The 23117-nt window shown below is 37.3% G+C and overlaps 1 protein-coding gene across 6 annotated transcripts in view; it reads right to left on the bottom strand.

The window, feature by feature from the left end:
- DMD (dystrophin) overlaps positions 1-23117 on the bottom strand; it is a 2143628-nt gene that overhangs the window by 1627631 nt on the left and 492880 nt on the right. For all 6 annotated transcript variants that reach the window (XM_033109718.1, XM_033109734.1, XM_033109713.1 and 3 more), the window contains exons 5-6: positions 9807-9899; positions 2366-2538 (exon numbers count right to left, since the gene is read on the bottom strand). In XM_033109718.1, coding sequence (XP_032965609.1) covers positions 2366-2538; positions 9807-9899 — 266 coding nt within the window. The remainder of the gene's footprint in view (positions 1-2365; positions 2539-9806; positions 9900-23117) is intronic.

Below are 23117 nucleotides of genomic sequence, written 5' to 3'. Positions count from 1 at the left end.
AAAGACAAAAAGAAGAGGGAGAAGACTCCTGAAAGAGCATTATCAACTGTGAGAAACCTCTTGAAAAGTAACAATGTTATGCATAAAAAGGTAGCTATGGATGATTCATTCAACATGACAGGAGAGAATATATATATATATGAAGATATTTTGTGAGAGAAAGAGTGGGTCAGGGAAAGACACAGCAGGGCAATCTGGGTATGTGTACAGTATTACCATATTTTGCTGTGTATACTGTGTACTTTTTTGCCCAAATTTGTGAGGGGAAAAATAAGGATGCGCATTATACATGGGTAGTACTGATTCCATATCTACATAAATGTTTTTAATTATTTTATTTATGTTTATGAGTTAAAAGTGTAATTTTAGAAATCAATTACGATACCCATATGCAAACTAATATCCTAGAATATGATAATCGGTTTTGTTCAACTTACGACGAACTTGGAAAGATGAAGAGTTCTTGGCCTTCTATTATGCCTAAATATTGTAAATTTGTTACTGGTACATAAAGTTTCTTGTACCTTGCATCTGTTCTTGTGTTTTGTAGTTATTTGTTATATAAAATTTCTTGTACAACATGTTAAAAAATAAATGCTAAAATTCCTTTATAATACAAAAAACACGTACCTAAATGTAAAAAAATAAAAATTTGAATTAACGTATTAAAATGAAAGATTTTTGCCCTGAAAGTTTGGGCCAAAAACGTGGGTGCGCATTATACACGGGAGTGCATTATACGCGGCAAAACACATTCCTCACAAACATATGCAGAAATCACAAAACAGAATATGAACAAATGTAGTGTGTGAACATGCTTGCAGGGCAGAAGTCTTCCACTTGAAAAGGTTGAAGAACTAACAAGAACCATAGAACCTGATCCTCGCTTTCTCTGTTCATCTGAAATGTGTAGGATCACTATGTTCAGGCCCTTACTGGGAGCGCATGGCTGCATAAATGAGTAATGCAGAATGAATGTCTATACCTCTTCCCATTGGGCTGTATTGACGCTGTGGAGTATTTTTCTTCGCGTCATACTTACAAAAACCAAGGAGTTACCATTGCTTACCATACCCGTTTAGTAAGAGGCTGCCTCCTTTCAAAAATCCGGTTGCTGAGTCAATCACCTGGACACTCAGTCAGGATGGGGGAAATTAAACCCAGCTGGAGCAAGACACCTGACAAAGATGCTTATTTAGAGAGTGCTTGCTCTTGGACTGAGCTTTACCGTGAATAACATTTATAATCTGGACTTTTCTAGAAGCTAGATTGGCAAAGGAAAATGGTAGACTCATCAAGAAAAGAAAGATCAAAGTGAAAAAACATAAGCTGCATTGGAAATCAGGGAGGATGCAGTCCACTGGCCTTTCAAACAGTGAATAAGGAGATGTGTTTGATCCCGGGAATTGGGCTGGGTAAAAAAGGTGGGTAACAGGAAAACCAAAGTAGATATTCCTTGCAGTAAATGCATTATACATATTTTATATACATATATATAATTTGCATATTACATGTAATACATTAATGCATTGTATGTTTACCATGTTATTTTGCTTTTCCTTCAACCGTTATTAATTCATTTACTGAGCTTTTTTACACAAGAAAATGCAAACAAGTATTTTGTTATACTAGAAAATATAACATTGTATGGAATAGTTAAGGACATTTGGTTCACTATATTACACTGAATTCTCTTTATGAACATCCACAGAACTAACTCTAATGCTTTACAGCAATTCCTTTGCTATTCCAAAGCAATTGTTTCTTTTGATATTCTGAGCAATGAGTCCCAGATTTAATTGTGGTCTGCTCTTTGCCTTGGTTACTAAGATACTCAGAGCCTCTATTAAGCCTGAAACATAAAAAATATACAGGGCCTTATGGTATTTCCTATCTAAGTGTGTATCACGCAAGAGAAATGTTTCTTTTTCTCATTGTCAATCTGATGATGGTAACTGATTTTACTACAGCCACTCATATGACATTTGGAATCACACTTAGCTCTATACTTTAAACTCATACTAACACATTATTTGTATAGAAAGACCAACCACATTCTTAGCAAAGTTAAACTATAACCCTGATTTTCTGACAGTCCCAGTGACAAATATGTCGATTCCCCTCCCCCACCATATCCACATTCGTGCTCAGTAACTTTAATATTTCAACAACTAAATGATATATCATATAAAAAGAGGATAAATATTCTTATTTAGTGCATTTCAGTGCATGGCCAGATCACCATGTTCAACACACACAATGTGTTGCATAGTGGGAAATGATATGGAAGCACATTGGAGAAAAAAACAGCAGTCTCTAAACCAGAACTTATAAAAATTATCCAACATCTCAGCAGTCTCCTTACCTATGACTATGGATGAGAGCATTCAAAGCCAGACCATCAGACCAGCTGGTGGTGAAGTTAATGACATTAACCTGTGGATAATTACGAGTTGATTGTCGGACCCAGCTCAGGAGAATCTTTTCACTGTTGGTTTGTTGCAATCCAGCCATGATATTTTTCATTACATTTTTGACCTACATGTGGAAAGAAATGTTCATAAGAAAATGCATTCCCTGAACAAGAACTACACAAACTGGAAGTGGTTTTAGTGTAAGAATAACACAGTGGCTAAAAGAATGGACTTACTTTGTTTTTAAACCCCAGGTTCAAATTTTGCCTTTGCTATTAATGATTGTGTTAATTGGGCACCTTAACCATTTTTTCTGTCTTTAACTATACGTATAAGGTTGTCATAAGAATCAAAGGACAAGCTACAGTAAGATAAAACCCCTAGGATTATACTGTAACTAAAAATAATGCAAATTATGTGTACTGAACAAAATGGAAAAAGAAAAAGACAGAAATGGATCTGCCTATTTAAAATAAAGCACAAAAAAAATCAACGAAAGATAGGACTATTTATCCCTAAAAGCTGTGGATGTGTGTCATGCAGGGTGTCAGCTCCCACTCCCCGCACAAGAACGCAGGACATAGTGAGGCCAAAAAGGAACACCCACGGAGCCATAGATAGGAGAGTCACACCACTATATGCCCGCTGGCGGCTGGGTTGGGGACACAGGAAGCAGGAGCCACAAGATCCGCAACCCGCCGTCCACTTCTCCACCAACCAACCTCACTTGTTAACTGCAACCTGCCGGGCTAACGGCAATCCACTCTTACTAGCTCAGCCACGGCAGTTATATCAGTGGCTAATGGCTAACTAGTAACAGCTGACGGCCAGCTAGTCACAGCTGATGGCCATCTACTCCCTAAGCCACCACCTTTCCATGTGAGGCCGAGAGCCTGGAAACTGCTCTCTGGAATTCTGTCCCCACAATGTGTCACCTTGGATTTTTATTTTGTGGTGTTTTTGCCTTTGTTTGTTGTGGGAGTCAGTCTGGTTTAATTCATTATGACTTTTTTCAGTGTAAGAGATTCACATGCAAGAGTAGAACAAAGGGAACAAAATGCCCAAAGCATGGGTCCAGAACTCTGGCTTATTTACAAGGCCTCTTGGGCTACTGAAAATGCCACTATTGTATTTAAAGACAAAAATATATCAAGTTACAAAAGCCCACTGAAGATACATATACAGCATACATAGGTCCTCAGGTGAATACAGAAGATACGTCACCTCTCAGGAGGTGGTCAGGAGACCTCCTCTGGCACCTAGAAGCACACTGTCCTGCGTGGGCGATCTCTCACCTACTGCAGGACCCCAAGGAAAGAGAGGGTTTGGCTGGGCCTACCTAGCTACCCTGTCACTCTTATTTCATCGTTTGGTACCCTTGGTCTTTTGGACCTGGTAAGCAAGTCTACCGCTTTTCTATGGAACAGTCTTAGACCCAGAATAGTTATGTCACCGAAAGCCATGATCTCCAATGGTGTGAGGTACCAGTTCGGGGACCCGAGACCCACTCTTTCCTAGATAGGGCAAAGGTCACTTTTCTCGTTGCCTCAAGAATGAAGAGGAACTGGTGCTCCCTGAAGGAAAGAATCTTGGCTCATTCTCAACAAAGCGCCTGGCATGAACAGAGGCAGCAAATGCAAACCAAAAAAACCACTGCGGCCAGGCAAGTTGGTCCTGTGGTAGTTTCTGTCTTAATTGACCCCACCCCCACCCCCACGCAGGCTCTTTGTGCTTTGTCCCCTTGTGCTTGTTTTTGGCATAGAGGTTAAAGGGCTTAAGGTCTGTGGGACAGACATGGAAAGAAAGGGTAGATGGTGCCGAACATTCAAGATGCCCTCACGTGCAGAGTGGTTAGGCCAAGTGTGCCGTCTGGTGTGCTGAGCTCAGGAACATCACCTTGGGGCTGTGAGGAGGCCAGGTCCATCAGCAACTCCAGAGGCTGCTCCTAGAGAAATTACCCCTCCCTCTCAACACATAAGGTCACATGGACCCAAGGAGCACAGCAGGAGTGAGGGCCCATGTGTCTCCCTACAGCCAGTTGGAATTCTCTCCTTTCGCCTTGTCGGCTACGGTCTCGCCTGCGGGGAGTTCCCTGGTTGGAGGAATTCGGCCGCGTCTTTCAAAATCAGGTAGAAGTCAACTGCAAACACGATGGCTGCAAAGAATCCCTACACCCCGGTTGCTTTGGAAGCCAAGTCTGAGGATTTGGCGACTGCCATGACAGATGGCGAAGTAGGTGAGGACCGCAGTGCCCGATGCAGGAAGTCCATCACCGGCCAGCACAAGCCCCGCCACGTGTCGTTCAGCTGTATGGCATCAGCAAAGAGGAAGTAGAGGGCCACCGGAAACTCTGGCGGGGCGCAGGGAGGGAGGCGGCAGCTGAGGACGCCAAGTAATGGACAAAAGAAATGAGCGTAGAGACCCGACGTTGCCAGCAGGTGGTGATCTTTGAGCGAGCAGAGGAAGACGCACGCTGGCATGGGGAGCACGGCCAGGGGAGGCACCGCCCTGGAAAGGCTTCCCCAGATGGGAGAGAGTGGCTTCGGATCAGGGTCAAGATCCAGGGTGAGGACCCCAGGCTCGGCCTCCCTTTCTCTCCCCCCACTCCCATCCCGGAGGGAAGCAGAAACCCAGACTGTGAGGAAGGAGGAAAAGGCCAGACTCTTGGTTGTATTTTTTTTCTTGTTTTCTGAACATTTTCTTCTCCCCAGGCTTTGAGCATATGCAAATGCCACTCAGCAGGTTGTATTTCAAAGTTTCATTCTTTTTACTAATCTGATGCTAAATCCATTCTAAACATTTTTTCTAGGTTTCAAGAATGCAGTGACACCTCATTATACAGCAAACATATTGTATTACAGGAATAATAACTAGGCTATTTCTTTAATATAAGTCAGGCTCTTTATTATATACTTGAAGGAAGTATGTAAGTAATTGTGATTAGGTTTTACCACCAAGGACTTTCCCTTTGGTTAGTATAAGGTCTATATACCACCACCATTTGATCGGATGATGAATATTTATTGTGTATTCTAAATATGACATTTTATTTTGCTTCTTCATCCGTGCAGAAGTTAACAAATGCCTTTGGGGAAAATACATATTGTAACATCTCCAATGTTACTCATCTTTTTATGAAAGAGTCGATGCAAATTTTAGGATACACTGTTAAGTCTAACTTTAAAATACTTGAAAAGGATTTAAGATGATGTTTTGTAAACGTGGTAATGATTTGAAGATGTGAAATCTTTGTATGTATTTGTCTCCATCCCTTGATAGCTAAATCGATTAGTTAGAGGATTATCTAGTTTTGTTTTGTTTTTTAATTCCTTCCTGACCTGCTTATTTAGCCAGTCACTCAGTGAGAAAATAGGTCAAATAGTTACGTAAGATACATAATTTTTCTCATCACTTTCTAAAGTTTTAAAGTGCAAGCTCCATGTACAGCGGTTGCCGAAGGTGTATTCTGTGTCCTGTGCTAAACCAGGGTTGGAATCTGCAGATACTGGCTCAGTGGTGGTATGGATTTCTACTGATCAGGCAACCCTCCCTTGATAAATGGGATTCATTTACAAAATGCTGCCCTCTATGCATATAATGTTAAAGGCCAACCCAATATTCAATCCAAACTTCCTTTAGCAGCATGACGTCACTAACTCAGCTACCTGTCTCAGCCTCACTGGTATTGCTTCTACGTGAGCGCAAATGTTGCTCAGAAAAAAAACTCAAGGGTGATGAGAGATAATCAGTTTTCTTTTCCTACATAAAAGACAGTTACCAAGAAATCATTATTAAGGATCAACCTTCAATCAGACACCGAGCTGGTCCTAAGGTGAGTCTTGAACAGAAAAATTTCCTACACTCAAGGCTTACTATCCCTAAGAGAGAAATTTAAACAAATGTGTGTGTCCATACAGCTATACATCTGTTTTGAAAAGGAAAAAAAATTGAAATGTCTTTGAGCAGTGATTTCAAAATGTGACTAGGAGTTAACCAGACAAAGAAAGTCAGATGGACATGGAGACACACCACCAAAATTCTCCTTCAAGGAAAGGCTTATTGCTCCAGATATCATCAGGCAGCCTATAGCTATGAGTTCAACTCAGGAACTACCTGAGTTGCAGTCATGGCACCTAGGGTCACACCCTTCCCAACGCAGCCCACATCCAGTGACTGAGGAAGGGGAATAGTATAAAGACTCAGCCATTTCAGGACAATTCTAAAGGCTCATTCCGGCTCCAACTTCCCCATGGGATTGAATAAGACTGTTGTTGAATGTGCATCACAGGTCTAGTTCTTCTCACTCCAGTCACCCTCTCCCTTTTACAGGTGTTGCTCCCAAAGGCATGCCTTAATTAACATCCTGCCTGCTTAAGTCAAAAGCAGCTTCCCAGAATCCATCCTGTGACTAAAAGGAGTTCCAGCAGAGGGGTAGGAGTGAAGAGGGGTGGAGATCGTCTTCTCCAAGGAAAGGACAGTAGTGTGTGAGAGGCCTGCGGAAGACCAGAGCACGAACTGGCTGGTACAGAAGGTACTAGGTCTAGACCATCCTAATAAGGATGGTCTGCACTTAAAAAAGGAGAAAGAAAAAGATACTAAGCACGCGTTGTCTTCTGCACAGTTTTGTTCAAAGCTGCTTCCTCCTCAATATAGGCATTCTTTTTTTAGGCTAACAAGTTGAAATGGAAATTGGAAAGACACTGACAAGGGAAATAGGGTTAGCATTTCTGAGTTTTTACAAGTTCAAAGTGAAGTCCTCCACGGAACTATTAATAACATAGTATGTGGCACTGGAACAAAAGATTCATATCTTTCCATCTTTTAATACCATTCTGGAAAGTACATTAGATTGGCCAAAGTATCCTTTCATCTTTGCTGAGATTCAAGGGCTTCTTTGACTATTTAATAGGACGGAAATATGTATTCTTGCTGAAAATATCATTTGGGATTTACTAGGTTAGGATAGAAGTATTGAGCAGGAGGGATTTTTTAAAGTATGCTTACTAGTTTTCGGAGAACAGGGTAGTGTGATAGAAGAGAGAGATAAGATAAGGAAGAAGGAAGCAGAGGCTAGCAAGAGTAGGTCCTTGAAATCACAAAGAGATAGTGATTCAAGGACACAGATGGAAAACTACAGAGGTATCAGACAAGGAAAGACTGCAAAAGCATCCCTTCTGGGATACCTGGATACGAAAGCCCCTCCACATGCTAATAATAAAAAATGAGCAGGCTCGCAGCAAACGAAGAAAATAATCAGAGTAGCTTTGAAACTCTATCTTGCAGTGAATTGAGATGGAGTTGGAAAGGGTTTTGAGGAGATAAGACGGGATGTGATCATATGAGAGAGTTTTGATGAGAAATCAAATTAAAATCTCCTTTCGGGGCTCTGTGCAGGGCTAAGTTCTCCTGCTGACTTTGTCAGGACCAACAATTGCGCAACTAAAAGTACCCTCTGTAAGCTGGTGTCTCTCCATCAAACCATTTGTTACCAGGCCATAAGACAAATAAAACAATTGATAGTCCATTAGAAACTTCTATAGCAATTTTACAGACTCTATCTATGTCTGTTGAATTTAGTGATAAAAAAAGAGGCTTGGGTTTTGTGTGTCTTTATTTCATTTTTGGAATGCTTCAGTTTTACTGTAATTTACCTACAATGGAAAAGGAGGGAAACTGTTCTTTTCTCAAGATAGTTTAAGAAGTACTAAGCAACAGAAGTAAAGCAGTTGCGGGGGGGGGGGTCCCACATTGCTTTGCTGGTTCTAACACCATCATTATACGAAAAAGGCCCAGAATTAGGAATCTTGGGCTCATTTGAGGCTTATATAAGCTAGTCTCTATTGTCAGCCACTATGGTTGTTCTCTCTCTTCCTATATTGCTGTGAAATAGGATTCAGAGTGTTTAGAATAAAAAGATACAGGGATAGGGACCAACTGGGAGACAATATGGCTGCTAAATTGAGTATGTATAATAGAGGTCCACATGCTATCTGACTCTGAGCAGGACCAACCTATAATTCAAGTTAAAAGTCAACCCTAATAAATGAAGTAGTGGTACCTACTACAATAGGGATAAACCTGAAAGATTATTACACTCAATGAAAGAAGGAAGATATAAAAGAATATATATTATATGATTCCATTGATATGAAATATCCAAAAAGTCAGACAGAGACAGAATATAGATTACTGGTTGCCTAGGGCTGGGGGTGGGAGCGGGGAGTGAGTGTACATGGACATGAGGTTTCTTTTTAGGGTGGTGGAAATGTGCTAAAATTAGACTGTGGTGATGGTTATACAACTCTGTAAATATCCTAAAATCTTTTATGTATTGGGGGTGGCAAAACTGTTCCATCCTCAAACTAGTTTGAGAAGCACTGGGCAACAGAACTAAACCAGTTTGGTATTCTTTGAATTTTATACTTAGAACAGGTAAATTTATGACATATAAGTTATATCTCAAAATAAGCTGTTTTATAAAAAAAAAAATCTTTGCTAGTAAAAAGAGCAAACATCTCAATTATCCTCCAAATTCTTAAAATATGAGTGAACAACTCTAAGGAATCAAAGTTATTCATATGATACACCTTTAGTGGAAATGGTGCACTGTACTGAGTGCTTTACAGACATTCTCATTTAATCCTGACAAGAAATGTACATGTGAATTTTTTTTTTCTATTTTGACAGTGAGGGAATTATGGCCCAGAAAGGGATGGCATTATATTCAGTGTCACTAAGATGGTAAATGGGGGATCTGAAATTTGTGTTCATGTATAATCTTTCCACTAAACCAAATGACCTTTGATCTGTTTTGCAGAGGTCCAATAAATACAGGCATTCAGGAGACCCTATGCTGAGGCGGTTCAGAAAAAAATGCAATTTCCAAATTAGATGAGGAAATCACTTGGTATGTATAACACATATACAGATAATCATATCCCAGTAGTCTTTAATTGGCATTAATTTATATCAAGAACATACAAGATCCACAATGTCTCCTTCATTTCGTAGTAATTAACAGGCACAATACCATTCTTTTTACAAAACTATGTAGATTCACTTAGAGGTAAGTTATAGAAGACAACATTTGTGAAAAACATTTTTATTCACCTGTTGATGAGATGTGTTTTTTTTTTTTTTTTGCTTCATCTCTACCCAGGAAAATAAAATTTAGTAAAATATTCAGACATTTCTGCAAATGTGCTAGAACAGATTTATAATCTGCTGATCCTTCACATCTCAAATTACCTTAGTCGTACCAGTTTAAAAGGGAACACTATGGAGATGGGCTTTGTGTTGTTAGAGATATACATGTTTGTTTTGCAGGACAAGGGCATAAATGAAAGGAAGAATCAGGAACATGTTACCCAAAAAAGGAGTCAGGATTCTTACCTGCCAGTGGAGGATTATATTCCAAATCAAACCAAGAGTCAGTTTGTGATTTCCATCTACTATATCAGTGCTTCCGATATTCACTAAATCAACCTGTTAAAGATAAAGGGAGAACATTTGAAGGAAGGAGACAAAATGTCTACTTGGAATATTCACTAAATCAACCTGCTAAAGATAAAGGGAGAACATTTGAAGGAAGGAGACAAAATGTCTACTTGGAAAGAAAACACGTGCAGGTAATTGTGTTTAGTTATTGTCAGAGACTAAGTAGCATTACAGCTTTTTAAAAATAATCTAAAAATGAAACAGGATACATTTTTAAATGTACTCTCTGTAACAAACAAATGCCCCCAAACACATTTATGAAGAGATAGGAAATGAATGCACTTTTAGTATATAAATAGATTACTGAAGATTAAAGAAGCCAATAAGAGTATCTACAAATAAAACGAGTAACAATAACTCATAAAGAATGCCTACAGTTGAGATGTGCTTCCTAATACATAACTGAAAATCAAAAAAAGAAATTTCATCAGTCCTTTTATCTACCTCAGAAGAATGTATTATAATTAGAGGTGACTGTATTTGACGAAAATGCCCTTGCTTTAGAAACACATATTAGAACTCTGATAAACAATGGAGCTAATAGCCAGCTCTCTTTTCTCTATCCAGGAATGGATTTGGGAGTTAAAATCTGGCAGGGCTTCATTTTTCAAGGTAAACCTCATCTCCTTCCCATGCTCCTAACACTTTTGGGTACGGTCAGGTTAAACATAAGCATCAGGCAAATGAGCACATGAAAAGATGGTCAACATCATTAGCCTTTAGGGAAATGTGAATTATAACCATAATGAACTACACATGTATCATAATGGCTAAAAATTAAAAATAGTGATAATATCAAATGTTGATGAGGATATGGAGAAACTGGATCACTCATGCATTTCTGTTAGAAATATAAATAGTACAAAGACTCTGGAAAACTTTTTGGAAGTTTCTTATAAAATTGAACATGTGCTTATCATACAATCCAGCAACTGGGCTCTTGGGCATTTATCCCAAAGCAATGAAAACTGATATTTACACAAAACTCTATACATAAGTGTTCAAAATAGCTTAATTTGCAACAGCTAAAAACTAGGAACAATCGAGATGCCCTTCATGAGTGAATGGTTAAACAAACTGTGGTACATCCATACCACGGACTATCACTTTGCAGTGAAAAGGAACGAATTGTTCATACACACAGCACCTGGGTGAACCTCATGGAAATTATGCTGACTGAAAAAACAAAGCTTATCTCAAAGGGTTACATACAGTATGACATGATAGATAGATAGATAGATAGATAGATAGATAGATAGATAGATAGATAAGAGAGAGAGAGGTAGAGAGAGAGAGAGAGAGAGAGAGAGAGAGATTTTGAAAGGACAAAATTAGACAAATGGAGAACTGAGTAGCAGTTGCCAGAGGTTAGGGAGTGGATTGAGGTGGATGGTGTAGGTGGATGTGGTTATAAAAGGGCAGCATGAGGGATCCTTGTGGTGATGGACCTGTTCTGCATCTTGACTCTGATGGTGGAAACACAAATGTACATATGTGACAACATTGTATAGAACTAAAAGTATGTGCATACACACATACACACACACACACACACCAGAGTACAAGTAAAATGTAAAATTCAGGTACTATGAAAGCTATTGAAAGATTGTATCAATGTTGATGTCCGTGGTGATATCATACTATAACTTTACAGTGTGCTACCATCGGGATAAAGCTGGGTTAAGGGTACACAGAATCTCTCTGTATTATTGCTTGCAACTACATATGTCTGAATTTACAATGATCTCAAAATGAAAAGTTAACTAAAAAATGAGCATCCAGGGATATATTAAAAGGAGAAATGATCACAATAAAAGCAAATAGGTAACTTCACATTAAGGTCTATATATACAATGGGGATGAAACTGTCAGAACAAGGGTTGAGAGTTGAGGAGTAGCTCACATTTCTCTCTATTTACTATCTTTGGCTTACTGATCTCTTTGGTTGAATTTTCTTTTGGCTGCCTCCAGGATCCTGGCATTTTGTCTTGTCCCGAGGGCAGTGACCTGAGAGCGCTCTCTACTCACCCTCCGCTAGACATCGCCACTAAACAGCAGAGACTCATTTTGGTTAAAGCTTTAGTTCTCTCAGACTCTAACCCCTTACCGAACTGAGTTTCATTCTGATCTGTCTTTCCCACTGTTTCTTCCTCCAGTGAGATGAGTTCATCATTCTCTGACTCAATGCTAAAACATATTTCTTATCAATCATCTTAATTTTCTCAATTGTATTAATTAGAATGTAAAAATATGAAGCTATCTGGGAAATCCAAATGAAAACAATAAAAAGGCTACCCTTTATTCTAATTGTCAAATGACACCCAGTTCCTCCCCACATAAACTTATTTGCAGGTTCAATGGATAATTAAATACATTTTTTATGTATCTATCCCAACTACATAAAAATGATTGGTTGGTTTATTGGTTTAAAACAAATAAATGATAGAGAAAAATGTAAAATCATTTGAATAAGGATAAAAGATGAAGATACAAGTCCAAATTTGAATTCCACACAAAATTTATAATAGAGTATGTTATTGAGCTGTGGAACAGATGAGATGTGAAGATGGTATCATGTGAACTTGACAGAAAAGTAGCATGTAAATGGACATTTCAGTAAGGTTCTACCAAGAAGCTGATAAACAGAAGTCCTGAAAGCTGATTAACATGATAAACTTTGACTTTCTAGGGTATAGGAAAGTCAAGGGAGACCGTCATCGTAAGACATTACATGTCTACTTATTTCTGCAATGCAGATGGTTTTCATTAGGCAGCTGAAAGTCAAGAGTGTCCCATGCAAATCCTCCCTAATTTAGTATGCTATAGTTAATAAGAATAATTCACATAATTGGGCATTCACATAAATTTGTCCTACACAGCAGATAACCATTTGCTATAACATTTTCGTTTTCATTATACAAAGTAGAATACACCAAGTTTCTACAATTTATTAGGGAAGGATAAATAGAGATCCCAGGGGAGATTAACAACTCAAGAACAAGAAAGCACCATGATATTTCATTTGGGGATTCCTCACGTGGCAATGGAGGCATCGATGTATTTAATGCACAAAAGGGAAACATTTTCTTGTTTTCTGGAACTTCATTGTACAGAGCATGATAATCAGACCATCCGTTGTTGAAAATTCAATTATTTAAATGGAGACGGTACGATTTTTAGGAAATAGACTTACACTGGGGGGATCACTGTTTGTAATTATGTTTGAACTTGCCGTACGGATCATTGTGGGGAGACTTAGAGCAAGGAACAGGCACTTCGATACCAGCAGCCCATATCCACTGTCATAAGACCTATTGCTGCGTGAGCCAGGAGATGGTTCTTTCGTTTCCTTATCCTCATAAAATCCCTCCTACGATCCAATCTCCATTATGTCCAGGTACTGTGCTCAGCTCTGAATAAAGTAGAACCCCTAATGTCCAAAAGCTTATAAGCTAATAACAGGCCATATAATACAAACTAATTAAAATTAAGTAGGCTCCAGAAATTCCACTTCTGGGTTTATACTCCAAAGAATTGAAAGCAGAGACTCGAACAGATATTTGTACGTTAATGTTCACAGCAGTGTTATTCACAACAACCGAAAGGTGGAAACAACCCAATTGCCCACAGACAGGTGAATGGATAAATGAAGTGTGGTATATACATATAATGGAATATGTTTCAGCCTTAAAAAGGGAGGAAATTCTGACACATGCTACAACATCGATGAACCTTGAAAACATTATGCTAAGTGAAATTAGCCAGTCACAAAACGACAGATATATTATATGACTGCCCTTATGTGAGGTACCTAGAATAGTCAAATTTATAGACAAAGAAAGTAGAATAGAGGATGCCAAGGGTTTGGGGAGATGGGATTAGGGAGTCATTGTTTAATGGTAAGAGTTTCATTTTGGGAAGATGAAAAAGTTCTAGAGATGGATATTGGTGATGACTGCATACCGATGAGAATGTACTTAATGCCACTGAATTGTACACTTAAACATAGTTAAACTGGTAAATTTCTTATGCATATTTTACCACAAACAAGTAAATAATAGGGGTGGCCAGATGGCTAAGTTGGTTAGAGCGCAAGCTCTGAACAACAGGGTTGTCGGTTCGATTCCCACCTGGGCCAGTGAGCTGCGCCCTCCACAACTAGACTGAAGGACAACGACTTGGAGCTGACGGGCCCTGGAGAAACACACTGTTCCCCAATATTTCCCAATAAATTTTTTTTAAAAGTGTTTAAAAAAATAAATAAAATAAAATAATAAAAAGAAGCCATTGGAACACATACAGAAGTCACAGACAATATCTCAAGGAATGTGCATGGATATGTTCCAATAAACGTATTTATAAGCACTGGGGAAAAAATTAGGTAGGCAGCTGTGTCTCATGGAAGCTCAGAAGAGAAAAAAGAATTACTGTGGCAAGGTAAGCAAAAGAAAGAGGAGATACCCAGTATTGATTGAATCTGTAAAGAAGGAATACAAAAACTGGGAAAAGAAAGAGGCAGATGGAGAAAGCATTCCAAGAAGAAGCACCCACATGACTTAAGATATGAGGACAAGGATAAAGGATATTATCTGATTGGGAATTAGAGGTGTTTAACTCAGGGACGATGTGGCATGGGATAAATTGTTAAACAATCTGGGGAAGAATTATTTGTGTATGTATGTAATTTCATTTTGTTCTTTTTAGAAATATTTCATTTCTTTATAGATATGACCACACAAATATTAATAGATTATTCTACATAAACGCATGAGTGAGATCGTATACATGCCTCTTTCCTGTTTATACTGAGACAAGTTTTCTTTTCTGTTTTGCTTGCCCCGGTTTCTTCCTCTGACTTCTTTCCAAACTGACCTAAAAAACTACTTTCATATTTTTCTCCCTATTCAAATGATCAGTATATGTGTGAGTGTGCATGTGTGATATTACGCAAATCTATGAGGTTTTTATATTGTGCAAAAATGACATATTATTCAGAGTCTATTGAATATTGCTTTTACCAAACAATAATCCCTTTTATTCTTCCATTTTAATGGCTGTATAATATTTCACAGTTTGGATGTCTCATAGAGTATTGAGCCATTGCCCTCTTAGTGGACATTCAGTTTGTTTTTAGGGTTGTGATACCGTGTTTCCCCCAAAATAAGACCTAGCCAGACCATCAGCTCTAATGCGACTTTTGGAGCAAAAATTAATATATATTTTTTTATATATATTATATATTATATTATATTACACCCAGTCTTATATTAAAATAAGGACATGTCTTATATTAATTTTTGCTCCAAAAAACGCATTAGAGCTGATGGTCCGGCTAGGTCTTATTTTCGGGGAAACACAGTATTTAGCCACTTCATACAATGTTTTGATTAGCCACTTTATACAATGTATATACATCCTCAGATACTGATGCTTCTATTGTTATTATAGCTATTTCCAGGAACGTATCTACTAGATCAAAGGGGATATATATTTTTACTGTCAGTAGGTGTTTCTTTATGAAAAGGATTTAGCATTCAATATTTTAACCAGCAATGTATAAGAGTAGGCTATTATCTTACCAGTAATGGGTGTTTCTGCTTTTTCATTTTGCTTATCTGGTGGATATAAAGATATTCCATTATTAATTTATTTCCATGATTCCTAGTACATTTGGAGTATCTTTTTGTATGACTGACCATTACAATTACATTTGTGAATTGTCTGTTAATATGCTTTTCTCATTTTTCTATAGGGTAGTTTTCTTTTCCTTCTTAATTTTAAGAGCTCTTTGCAACCAACAGCTAACATTTACTGAGTACTTATCACGTGCGAGATATGGTTATAATTGATTTTATATAGTTCAGCATAACAGAATTTTTGCATTTATATTCAAAAGTGAGACTGTCATACATTTAATATTTAACTGTTTATTAACTGCTGGTAGTAAGGTTATTGTGACATCACAAAAGGAATTGCAGAGTTCTATCTTTTTATATTCTCTCAAATACCTTAAAATATAAGAATTATTTATTCTTTAAGGATAGGGTTAAATTCATATGTGAAGAATCCTGGCATATTTTTCAATGGTAGATCTCTAATAACTTACAAATGTTTTCTGAAGTAATTAGTCTAGTTTAATTTTCTGCTATTCTCATGTCAATTTTAGTAATTTGCTTTGTAGTAGGAAATGATCCATGTCATGAATTTTTCTAAATAAATTTTACAGACTTGCTTATAGTATTTTGTTTGTTTATTAGTTTCAAGTGTACAAAGCAACAAAATAGTTAGACATTTACACCCCTCACAAAGTGATAACCCCACCCCCGATCTACTACCCCTCTGACAAATAGCTGTTACAATACCATTGACTATATTCTCCGTACTGTATTTCACATCCCATGTATAGATATATATAATTACAGTTAGCATTCAGTATTATTCTACTTCAGCTTCAGGTGTACAGCGCAGTGGTCAGGCATCTACACAGTCTATGAAATGATCCCCCTGATCAGTCCAGTGCCCACCTGGCACCCTACATAATCTTTACAACATTATTATATTCCCCATACTGTATTTCACATCCCCGTGGCCATATTGTGGCTACTAATTTGTACTTTCTAATCCCCTCACCTTCTCCCCCATCCCCAACCCCTCCCATCTAGCAATTAAAAGTTTTCTTAATTGTTTCTGTATTTGTGGCTACACATCCTTTCTCATTACTAATCTTCTCTATTTTCCATTCTCTCTGTATTTTCTTTTGTTATGATTAAAAGAGGTTTATCTATTTTGTTGATCTATTCAAAGAGCCAGCTTTTGAACTCATTCAACCTATTTTTTTTTAATTTTCTATTTGAATTCACTGTTCATTATTGTTTGTCAAATAATAAGCTATATACTTAATTTTTTAATTTCTGTCTTTAAGAAAATCAAGGCTACAAGGTTCTCTCTGAATACAGCTTTCAGTCTACCCACATCCTCATCACACTGAAAGTATGAGATCGTCACTAGTTTATGTACATTTTACAAGAGGGAAACAGAATCTCAAAGATGCATGAAACTTCCACAAGGTCAGATTTCAAAACAGGTCTAGACATGTCAGATAATTCCTTAATTAAATCTAGAGAATTCTTCATGAAGTACCTTAATAAGCACTCTCTAAATTAATAAATGTTGCATACCACCATGTAGACAAGGAGTATTACTTGCTTTAGTTATGTTATGTCTCTTGCTGTACATCTCTTCTTCAAACTACCAAGTACTATAAGCAATAACAATAATGAATAATCGCTAAGACTCGAGAAGGGGGTATATTTGTCATGCCTGAAGAGGATTGTTTATGGTTTTGATATTACTACTGAATGCCTCATACTGACAGTCTAGCCAGTATGGACTCTAAATTCTCATATGCTTGGTGTAGTTATAACGCCATCTTTCTTACTACATAGCTATGAGTGATGCATTTTTTAAATAAATACTAACTATGCTTAAATAATCATCACTATGCTTCATTATGGCTTCTAACTTTTATTTTACACATTTTTTTCTAATATATGCTCTGAAATTATATCTTTCAAGGATTCTCCGTCTAATTTCTAAATAACTGTGAAAAGGGAAAACAACAATTAAAATATGTTAATATCTGTGTTTGGTGAATAATTATCCATCTGTCTAGTAAGCAAAACAAAAACATTTATATGATATATATGTTAACAAATGGACTCACTGTGAGAGAGAGAGAGAAAGAGAGAGAGTATCAGTGTTGTGACAAGCACTAGATAGCAGGAAATTCAATACTGAGGTCACTAAAGATGCCAAAAGTTATGTTTTTCTGTTTTGCAAAATGAAAGCAACTGATACCAAATGAATAGGTGTGAAAACTGACATTGTATGCGAAAATTAAATAGCTGCATTGAATTTTGCACAAACAAGGTCACCTACACAGGAATATTGGTTTTCGCTGTTCCGGCAAACAGCCCTAAGACTCTACACATGAAGTAATGTTAGATTCTGGCTCAGAGTTTTGCAGTGTTATCTGTGGAAGATGCTTTATTCAAATGCAATTTGGGAGAATAAAAATTCTCACCATTTGCCTTGACAAAATGGAAACATATTGTGGCTACAGCAGAATATTTCAGTGTAAACTAAGGAAAACATCCCTGAAGTCAGGATAAGCAGGTTGCAAAAAATGCACCTAGGAAACCTAATGAATTGGTTTGGGGAATATTTTAAGTCTCCTTTTCCCTAGTTTCTTAGCTCCTTAGCCCCTGGCTTTGATTACTCTTCTAATCAGTTTCTGAATTAGAATGTGCTCCTAGCCTGAATCACAGAATGTCTCTCACCCCTGCTTCAGATAACTACTTACAAGCCTGTGACTTCCCAACATCCCCATGCCATTCCGGACCCCCCAGACCAGTGTACTTGTTGAGTGTCATCACTGAAGTCTAATGTTCTTTCCAACCCAATCTGGGCCCAGCTCCTGGACAATTGAGGCTACCTAAATGACTGGTTGAATGGCCACAGGCTCTATAGAGCTAACGGATTTATTAATTAAAATCTATTTTTCCTCATTCAGGGGCCTTGGGGATACAGAGGATACCCCAGCAAGCTTGCCAGTCCCAACCAAAGAAGCTAATGTGGTCTTCCAGGTGGATCCTGAGACCCCTTTCTCTCATCTGAGATCAGATATGGCGAGAGTTCTGTGAATTCCCCAATAGGTAGGGACAGCTCTACACCCCTGCCCAGCAGGAAGCAGATACAGAAGAACAGACCTCCTGTCCCTCAACTTCCCAGGGACATTTTATGGGGATCACGTCTCTCAAGGGGAAAACAAGGCAGGCAGAGATAGGCATTAGGTCTCTGCACTAATGCCCAAACAACTTCCCCTCTCCGCCCAAAACTTCCCCTTTTCACTATAATTATCTACCCCTATAAGAAACAAATGGGTACAAAATACCCAACTAGATTAAACCGGTCACTCACACCTGCGCAGTAAAGACCACAATGACCTGCATTTCACCTGGGCCTCATTATACCATCATTATAATATCATACATGTGCCAGCAAGTTCATTATAACACACTGAATTCTGGAAAGAACATGCGGAGTCTAAAAAGATAATAGCCTCTTGTCAATCGCAGGTGTCAATCAAATGGTCCCACACCCGCAAAGGAACAGCCCATTCTAGAGAAAAAACAGGATAAAAACTCCAAGTCCTCACCAGACTTTTTATAATCAGACTTTTTTTTTAAATATAATCAGACTTTTTTTTTTTGAGCCTTTTGAGCCTCTTCTTTGGCTCGGCCCACTCCAAACTCTTTGGAGTGTCCTTTTTCTCCTAATAATGCCACCTTGGGCCCTTGAGCCATTCTCTACTGGGATCTGCTTCTTCTATTTCTTTGAAGTGTACTCTCTCTTCTAATAAACTAGTCTTTCACCACTTTGTTTCTGTGTCTCGTTCAGTTCTTTTGCTCTAGACGCCAAGAACCTGGACACCGAGCTGAGAAGAGCCCACCCTCCGGTAACAGTCTGTTGTTACCCATGTTGTAAGTGTGAGGACACAAATTAAAGGCAATTACTATTCTGTTCTCACGCTAGTACTTAGACTAAAATATCTGATTTTGCACAAAACTATGTATTTAGTAATTTATGATTAATATAGTATATCTCATAGAGCACTGTTATTTCCTGGTGCTCCACATCCTAAATGAACTTGTTAACAACCACTGGGCTATGAAAAGCAATTCTCTTCCATTGCTTATTCAAGAGAGCAATGTTTGTTTTATCCCAGGTTTTGTTTTATCTCCAGTTCCTTCAGGGCATGTATACAGTCTAACATTGTCAATAATATTTTCTACAAGCTAAATTTAGATATCCCATGGTGGATATAGTAAAAGGATTTATACACACACACACACACAAACACACACACACACACACACACACACACACACACACACGAGGTCTAACATTTAAGTCCGTGAACTTGTTGCAACGATGTTGCTAACCTTTTCTGATATCACAGGGATTATTCATTCTGAATTTGCACCAACTGGACAAACAGTTAACCAAGTTTACTATTTGGAAGTGCTGAAAAGGCTGTGTGAAAAAGTTAGACGACCTGAACTTTTCACCAACAATTCATGGCTCTTGTATCATGACAATGCACCAGCTCACACGATACTGTCTGGGAGGGAGTTTTTAGCCAGTAAACAAATAACTGTAGTGGAACACCCTCCCTGCTCACCTGATCTGACCCCCAGTGACTTCTTTCTTTACCCATCGACAAAGGAAATATTGAAAGGAAGACATTTTGATGACATTTAGGACATCAAGGGTAATACGAGGACAGCTCTGATGGCCACTCCAGAAAGAGTTCCAAAATTGCTTTGAAGGTTGGACTAGGCCCTGGCATCGGTGCCTAGCTTCCCAAGGGGAGAACTTCAAAAGTGACCGTAGTGATATTCAGCAATGAGGTATGTAGTACCTTTTCTAGGATGAGTTCGTGACCTTAATTGTCAAACCGTGTGCGCGTGTGCGTGTGCGTGTGTGTGTTATTATATAGATATATTTAAGATTCAAGACAACTTAAGAAAAAAAAAAACGTAAGATTTAAAGCAAACCTGAAATGTGATAGTTTAGTGAAAGGAGATTACTAACCTGGACAAGTTTATCTTATTTTTAATTAGCATTACAGGAAGAAGACTAGAAGGATGAGTTCATTGAATATAAAATGATATACACTGACTTTAGAATGCAGAATATTTGACATAAAAATAGCTGCAATAGCCAGTCAAAGAATGAAAATGGAGGTTCTTAGGGCAGAGCAGAAGGAAAGACCAAAAAAAAGAAAGATAAATAAAAGCAAGAGAGTGATATTCCTACGATGTCTCTGACAAAGTTCGGAGGAATAAAGCTCTGACAAATTTTTTCATGCTTTTTAAATTTTCAGTGGTGGCAGGGAGACAGATAAACTTTTCCAGTTTGGGTTTGTAAATCATTTTAGCGTTTGCAGTTCCAACTTGGATGCTGTAGAAATTTATATCTCATTCAACAGGGAACCATCATCTCTCCAATAAATGATATTTACCACTACTTGCCTTTTTAGACAACCACTGAGAAGGACATTCCATAGCTACGGGCATTAATGAAAACATCCTATATCATTCAGCCAACTAACATTAGGTTAGGGCTAGAAAGTTCCTTATATTTGTTTCAAAGAATGTGGTTCTTCCAGAACACTTCGGATTTCAAAATTTATCCTAAAGAGTCACTTTTGTTCCTTTATATGAAAAATATAATCTGAGTTGTTGTTTTTTTTAATTAGAAAAGGGGTAAGGATAATGGTAAAACAGCTTTTTAAACTTACCAGTCTTTGTATATGAGTTTAAATAAATGAAAAATGCTGCAAATTAAATCTTAACTTCACATAGAATGACAAGATTATGAAAGGAACCATGAAATACCATCTTTAAAAATTTGGGCAGATTTCAATAAGCAGAATCTTAAGCAATAACTAACAGGGTAATACCATACATTGAAATTTATTATATGATGATCCCTCCTGATAGATACTTAGACCTCACGCACATATTTCTATTACACATTCTATTTATTTGGTTCTTTCATACCCATACATTTCTTTCTCATAAATGGTTTATAACTGAGAATTTCCTTCCAATATTCTACACAAATAGGATTAGCTTTTTAAAATATAAGTGCCTTTTATAAAACATCTGTCATCATGTAGTCAAGGTAAGGAGACTTCTCCATATTGAAGAGAAACTCCTCCAGTATTTATATAGTCCTTCCAAATATAGTGCATTTAAAAGATCACAAATGCAGGAAAAGCAAAGTAGTTTCACTGCCCTGCAGCATATGCTTTTATACTGTGTTTAAGATTTATTTAAAATTTTAAGACTTATGGGCATAAATCATACCTATTTTTTTCCACTGAGAGATGCACGTACTAAATCTTTTACTATTAAATGATGAATAGTTCAATATATACAACTAAAGGATGGGCTGCATTCGCTATTGTGGACTTGGCTCTGCACTGGCAGGTTTTCTCTATTCCCTCTGAGATCTCCATATTCCAAAGACTATTTTTTATTTTGTACAAATACAGATTTTTACATTGGGACATACCTTTTAAAAGCACATTTTGATCTAGAATACATCACAAGACTTAGTTCTACGTACTCACTATGAAAATGGTATCCCTACCTTCAATGATTAGGCTTTACGTATTTAGTCATTCATTAAATATTTTTGACCACTGGCCATATGCCACATATGAAGCACTGAGGACAGAGATCAACTAAAAAGATGGACTGTTTTATCCAATGGCTTAGATTAGCGAAATAAGTTGAATTTTTGCTATGTTTTGAATGTGTTTATCATCATAATCATATATCACAAGGTAGTTCTTTTTAATGGAACAGTTTTTACTTGCTTATACACTGCCTCTTTGACAATAAAGGTTTGAAGCAGTTAATTTTAAAAATCTATAATGGTAAGAAAATATAAACATTAAAAGAGTGAAAGAAAATCAAAACAAATATATCAAAACAGAAGTTTTAATGCAAGTAGCCTTATTGAACATGAAATGCAGAACGAAACTTTTTGTCAAGGTAGCTCTTATAACCAAACTAAGCAAAATTTTGTAGGTGCAATATTATTACTAGAGGGCATCATTTGAGAAAATGGATGCTGTACTCAATAATAATTTCACAACATAGAATAAGATAAAAGATGTATACACGTTCAATATAACATTACTTAACTTGAATTTTTATAAATATAAATGTATTGATAAATATTTATACCTGGCAATATAGAATGCCACTTCAATGACAAGGACCTATATAGTAGCTATAAAGTAGCCACAAATTTCTAATCTTGAGCCATGTATACTGATTTCAAGAAAAAAAAACTGGGCACTAGCAACAAAGAAAAAATTTAAGATACATGAATAACGTTCATTATGATAAGAAAAAAATGTAAATTATAACACAATTTGTAGCCATATTATTATAACTATCCCAGAGGCTATCCATTTTTAAGTTGAATATGCAAGAAAAAACAGACTATTTTCCCTTGATGCAAGAAATGCACTGGGGGGAGGATAAACAATTCATATTATGAAATTATTTTAAATGAGAACTAGCTCCATTTTAAGAGTAATAATGTCACATCGCATCTGAATAT

This window comes from Rhinolophus ferrumequinum, chromosome X, assembly GCF_004115265.2.
Source record: "Rhinolophus ferrumequinum isolate MPI-CBG mRhiFer1 chromosome X, mRhiFer1_v1.p, whole genome shotgun sequence".
Lineage (NCBI taxonomy): Eukaryota > Metazoa > Chordata > Mammalia > Chiroptera > Rhinolophidae > Rhinolophus > Rhinolophus ferrumequinum.
This window is presented reverse-complemented; position numbering and strand designations above follow the sequence as displayed.